The 6000-nt window shown below is 25.8% G+C and overlaps 1 protein-coding gene across 1 annotated transcript; it reads left to right on the top strand.

The window, feature by feature from the left end:
- The first annotated feature begins 3818 nt into the window (after positions 1-3818).
- On the top strand, positions 3819-5175 carry LOC114175474 (F-box/LRR-repeat protein At3g26922-like). The gene is made up of 2 exons (XM_028060227.2): positions 3819-4765; positions 4856-5175. Exons 1-2 carry the CDS (start codon positions 3827-3829, stop codon positions 5069-5071), a joined length of 1155 nt encoding a protein of 384 aa, XP_027916028.1. The 5' UTR covers positions 3819-3826; the 3' UTR covers positions 5072-5175.
- The last annotated feature ends 825 nt before the right edge of the window (positions 5176-6000 follow it).

The following is a 6000-nucleotide window of genomic DNA, read 5'->3' as shown; positions in this document are numbered from 1 at the left end:
ATTATTTTCTACTGTTCATAAATATTTTATTCTAAAAATCATAAAAAATAGTTTTCTTCAATTCTTTTAGTGTCTGTTCAGTCACTCACGTTGCATGACACATTTTTTTTTCAAATTTCTTTTTCTAAAAAATATAAAAAAATATAAAGAACTAAAGATAAAAAACAATTTTTTCTGTTTAATTGTTGTGTCTATCCAACCACTCACGTCGCGGGACACTCATTTTCAAATAATTAAAAATACCAAAAAACATAAAAAAATTTCAAAATTATAAAAAAATAAAAAATAAAATAATCAATTTCTAAGAGATTCTAAAGAACTACGTAACTATGATTTTCCATATTGTGAATGGAGATACCTAGGAGTGAAGATTAATCCTTGTTGGGCCAAAAAAACCAAAAAATTATTTTTGTTTCTTTTGTAAATTCATTTATTATTATTTTCGGGGAAAATAAATATTTTGAAAAATCACATCTTTATGCACGTATCGTCTTAGGACGAACGTTGTGTGGTGCTAATACTTTCCCCACGCGTAACCGACTTTCGGACCCAAAATCTGTTTTTTTTGCAGACCTTGTCTTATCTTGTTGGTTTTTCCGTAGTTTTCCAGAATAAACTATGGTGGCGACTTTATTTACAAATTTTATTTTTGGTTCGTCGTCCCGTCGTGATTTCGGTTACGACAATAGTGATTGTAGTAGTGTATGCATTGATGTGGAGATAATCTTGGAAGTTATCCTAACGCTTTAATAACCATTCAAATTCTCAACTAGAGAGAAATGAGGTATGTGGTGAGAAGAGCAGGAGATCCTAGTTGAAGAGTTTTACTTTGACCAAAGGTGTTAACGGACTAATCTTGTATGTGGTAGAGAATGACTCTTTATCTATCGCTCTCTACAAAGCATGAGATGCCACTACAAGTGCACAACTTGGTTGGATCCAATATCAATGCATGTATTCGAATAATTGAGTTACATTTGTAGGTATTTGTATGAAATAGCATGATTGATCATGTATGATTTAAGTGATTGTATCATTTAATGATATGATCATTGGTTACGTATGATTTAAGTGATTGTGCTATTTAATGATTAAAACTCTTTTGAACATTAGCTTACCCTTCTTCTTCTTCTTCTTCTTATGTATTCCTGTCTTGTATTGTTTGTTTTCCTTGTGCGATGATCACCTATTCCGTGGAAGTAGATGTGGTTGTAGTTTCATAGGCATCTCTGGAGGATGATGAGTCATCTATTAGGTTAATGGAAGATTTCGGTGTGAGCTGTTGTAAGTGATTAAGTTGTGTATAGAGCTAGCATTGATCTTCACTTTTGATTTGTATAAATGTTATATTTTTATATTCCTATTTTTTTATAGGACTGTATTAATATACGCTATATACTAATTTATCTATTTTGAACACTAAGATGAAAGATCCTATATTAATAGTTTTTAAACGGTTAAAATTGAGATGTTACAAGAAAAATAAAATTAAATAATGACATAATTGTTGATGAAATTATATGAAAAGAATTTTAATGTTAAGTTAAAAATTAAGAATATGATTCCATGTAGTTATAATTTTTTTATAGAAATTTTTAACATAAATATTTTTTCTATTTTTATTAAGAAAAATAATTTTAATGCAAAGTTAAAAATTAAGAATATGATTTTATGTAGTTCTATTTTTTTATTGTTATTAAGGTAATTTTAAGATATTATAATTATGATAACTTAAAAATTATGATAATAATATATTGTAATTATGATTGTCTTTGTAAAATTGAATTTTATTAGTTAACATAATTCATTTAATAAAGCTTTCGTCTAATAAGTTAGGAAAATAAAATTAATAATAACGTAATTGTTGGTGAAATTATTTGAAAAGAATTTTAATGTAAAATTAAAAATTAAGAATATGATTTTATTTAGTTCTAGGTTTTTTTATAGAAATTTGTAACATACAAAAAATAATTTTTTTATTGTAATTAAGGTAATTTTAAGATATTATAATTATGGTAACATAGAAATTATGATAATAATATAGCGGAGTTATGATTTCTTTTGTAAATTTGAATTTGTTTAGTTAAAATAATTTATTCAATAAAAAATTTGTCTAATAATTTAGAAAAATAAAGTTAAATAATAACATATAATTGTTGGGGAAATTATTTGAAAAGAATTTTAATGTAAAGTGAAAAATTAAGAATATGATTTTATGTAGTTCTATGTTTATACAAGAAAGTTTTTTTTTTTTTTTTATTGTTGTTAAGGTAAGTTGTTAAGGTAATTTTAAGATATTATAATTATGGTAACTGATAAATTATGATAATAATATATTGTAATTATTATTTTAATAAAAATTTTGGTCTAATAATTTTAAAAAGTAAAATTAATTAATAGCATTTTTTTTGTAAAATTGTTTGTAAATAATTTTAATGTAAATTTAAAAATTAAGAATATGATTTTATGTAGTTCTATTTTTTTATTTGAATTTTCTAACATTGAAAATATATTTTTTTATTGTTATTAAGGTAATCTTGGGATATTATAATGACGGTAACTTATAAATTATGATAATATATACTGTACTTACGATTGTCTTTGTAAAATTAAATTTGTTTTGTTAAAATAATTCGTTTCATAAAGTTTGGGTCTAATAAGTTAGGAAAATAAAACTAAATAATAACATAATTGTTGGTGAAATTATTTGAAAAGAATTTTATTGTAAAGTTAAAAAATTAAGAATATAATTTTATTTAGTTCTAGTTTTTTTTTTTGTAGAAATTGTTAACATATATTTTTTTATTGTTATTAAGGTAATTTTAAGATATTAGAATTATGGTAAATAATAATATATTGTAATTATGATTGTTTTGGTAAATTTAAATTTATTTATTTTTAAATTTTATTTAGTTAAAATAATTTATTTAATAAAAATTTTGGTCTAATAATTTAGTAAAATAAAATTAAACAATAACATAATTGTTGGTGACATTATTTGAAAAAGAATTTTAACTGAACGTTAAAATATAAGAATATGATCTTATGATAATAATATATTTTGTAATTATGATGGTTTTTGTAAAGTTAATTTTTTTTAGTTCAAATAACTTATTTAATAAAACTTTTGGTTTAGTTAGTTAGAAAAATAAAGTAAAATAATAACATTATCGTTGGTGAAATTATTTGAAAAGAATTTTAATGTAAAGTTAAAAGTTAAGAATATGATTCTGTGTCGTTTTATTTTTTTATAGAATTTTTTAACATAGAATTTTTTATTTTATTTTGTTATTAAGATAATTTTAAGATATTATATAATTATGGTAATAAGAAAATTAGGATTATAATATATTGTAATTATGATTGATTTTGTAAAATTAAACTTATTTAGTTAAAATACTTTATTCAATAAATATTTATGTGTAATAAGTTAGAACAATAAAATTAAATAAATAATATAATTTTTGGTGAAATTGTTTGAAAAAAAAAATAATGTAAAGTTAAAAATTAAGAATATGATTTAAAGTAGTTTTATTTCTTTTAAAGAAATTTTTAAGATAGAACTTTGTGTATTGTTATTAAGATAATTTTAAGGTATTATAATTATGGTAACAGAGAAATTATAGAAATTATGGTAATAATATGTTGTTGTAATCATGATAATTGTAAGATATTATAATTATGGTAACAGAGAATATATCACTCTATATATTTTGTTTCCCTCTGTATCTCATCAATAATACAATTCAAATCTTTTCTCCTTCGTTTCTAGTTTGGAGAGGGATTTGAGTGGATTGTTTGAAAAGAAGAAGGAAAGTTTGAATCGATGGCTAGGAGGAAGTTTCGTAAGACAAGCAGAAGTGGTAGAGAAGATGAGAAAGACAGGATCAGTAACTTGCCAGAAGCTGTTCTTCTGCACGTAATGAACTTCATGAACGCAAGAGATGTCGTTCGAACATGTGTGTTGTCGAAACGATGGAAGAACCTCTGGAAACAAGTCACCACTCTATCTTTCTCTTCTTCAGGAAAGATTCTCTTTTACAACAAATTTGTGCCTCAATTTCTGTCTAATCGAGATGCTTCCACTTCTCTCATCGATCTTGACATTAGGGCCTACGGTTTCAAGGCGCCAAAACTCATCACCGGGATCGTAAAATATGCCGCACGCCACAATGCCAAGCACTTGAAAATCACCACAGAGTACAATTTCAGAGCCATACCCAATCCTTTTATTCCTTTGATTTTTTCTTGTCACTCTCTGACATCTCTTGTGCTTACTACCTGTACCGGTGTCCTTCCCTTGGAACTTCCAAAATCCCTGCTTTTACCAACACTAAAAACCTTGCATCTCACTAATGTTAGATTCGCCGCCATTGATGATCACTGCGTTCAACCCTTTTCAGCCTGTAGCGTGTTGAATACTTTGGGCATGGAAGGTTACTCCTTTTGCAATAATGCAGACACCCTCTGCATAACTAATTCTAACCTTTCCATTTTGAAGATTAGTAATTCGGTGGTGTACAACCCCTACCCGCGCACCTTTAAACACAAAATTATACTTTCTACTCCCAATCTTGCTTCGATCACAATTGGGGATAACATCATCTTTAGTGATCATCAACTCACCTCTACGTCTGGTCTTCCCTTTCTTGAAGAAGTTAATGTTAAGATTCTTTCTTCTCCCATGGATTATTCAGTTGTAGCAGGGTGGTTACAAGTGCTCTCCCATGCAAAAAGATTGACACTCTCCTTTCGGATCCTTAATGTAATTTCATTTCATGCGTTTTTTTTTTTTTTTTATCTTTTTAGTGAGATTATTCTGTAATGGGTCTAACTATTCAGTTTGATTGTGTAGGATGTTCCAAATCTTGTTTCGATGGAAATTCAATCTCCATGCTTTGTTCGATTGGAGTCATTGAAAATGGTATTAGTGAATCAGCACAAAGTATCCGAGGAAGAAGTGAACATAATAGTACGACACTTGCTTCAGAACTCCACAATCACCACAGTTTCTGTCTGTCATGAATTCCAGAAAGCTAGATCGTTATCCCGTGCTGCACTGCTCAAATGATTATTATTACAAATAACCTAGATTTTATTTCCTTATTTTTCTCTTTCTGATAATTTTCGTATTACAAGGTTATTCTATTGTTGTTGTCTCATTTGTAACATAGTTGGGGTGTTTTTACAAATAATTGAATTTTTACTTCATTTTATTATCTTCCTCCCTCGCTTTACTTTTTGTTTTATATATTTTTAGCTTTTAACATATGAAATTTAAAAAAATATGTGTTCTTGAGTGATGCAGAAACAAGATGTGCAATAGGGACTTTACACGGTTTAAAGAACACCATTGTTAATAACGACAATATTAAAAGAATAAGTCATAATATTTTATCTAAAGTCGTAATCATTTGACCACTGATTAAAAATATACGATGTTATCTCAAAATTTAATGTTTCTTTTGGTTTCATATAATACACACAAGATCGTATATATTGAAATTTTGGTTCAGATTGCAGAATTAATTATTACTACAAAAACTAATAATATACTAATAATTGTTATACCACAATTCTTATCATGTTTATATCTTTATCATTTTCATAACTATTGTCATTCTTACTATAATATAGCAGCCATAGTTGTTCCAACGGAATTAATAGATCAATTTCGGTCCAAAATTTTCCAAAAATCGGATTTTATTCTAATCGGGATGAATCCAATCATAAATTGGCAAAACCAATATGTTAAGGAAGGTTGATCTGGTTGACTAAAAAACATATGTTTTTTTTTTTTTTCTTTAGAGACTTGTTTTTATTAACGGATTTATTAGCTTTTATTAAACTTAAATATTATATATTTAATCTGTTTGTGTTTATATATATCTTACTTGATATATTTTAATTTTATAAATTTATGTGTATTATTTTGTCTTTTATTGATGTTGATTCATATATTGTATTATTATATTAAAATTTTAAAAAATAGTATTTGTT

Source organism: Vigna unguiculata, chromosome 3 (genome assembly GCF_037176805.1).
Source record: "Vigna unguiculata cultivar grain cowpea cultivar isolate G323 ecotype 2 chromosome 3, ASM3717680v1, whole genome shotgun sequence".
NCBI lineage: Eukaryota > Viridiplantae > Streptophyta > Magnoliopsida > Fabales > Fabaceae > Vigna > Vigna unguiculata.
Note: the sequence above shows the minus strand (reverse complement) of the source record. Positions and strands in the feature narration are given on the sequence as shown.

Excerpts from the sequence above, each read along its gene's own strand:
- LOC114175474 (XM_028060227.2), top strand. The coding sequence starts at position 3,827 with ATGGCTAGGAGGAAGTTTCGTAAGACAAGCAGAAGTGGTAGAGAAGAT. Across the intron at positions 4,766-4,855 it reads TCTCCTTTCGGATCCTTAAT|GATGTTCCAAATCTTGTTTC; the intron begins GTAATTTCATTT and ends TTGATTGTGTAG.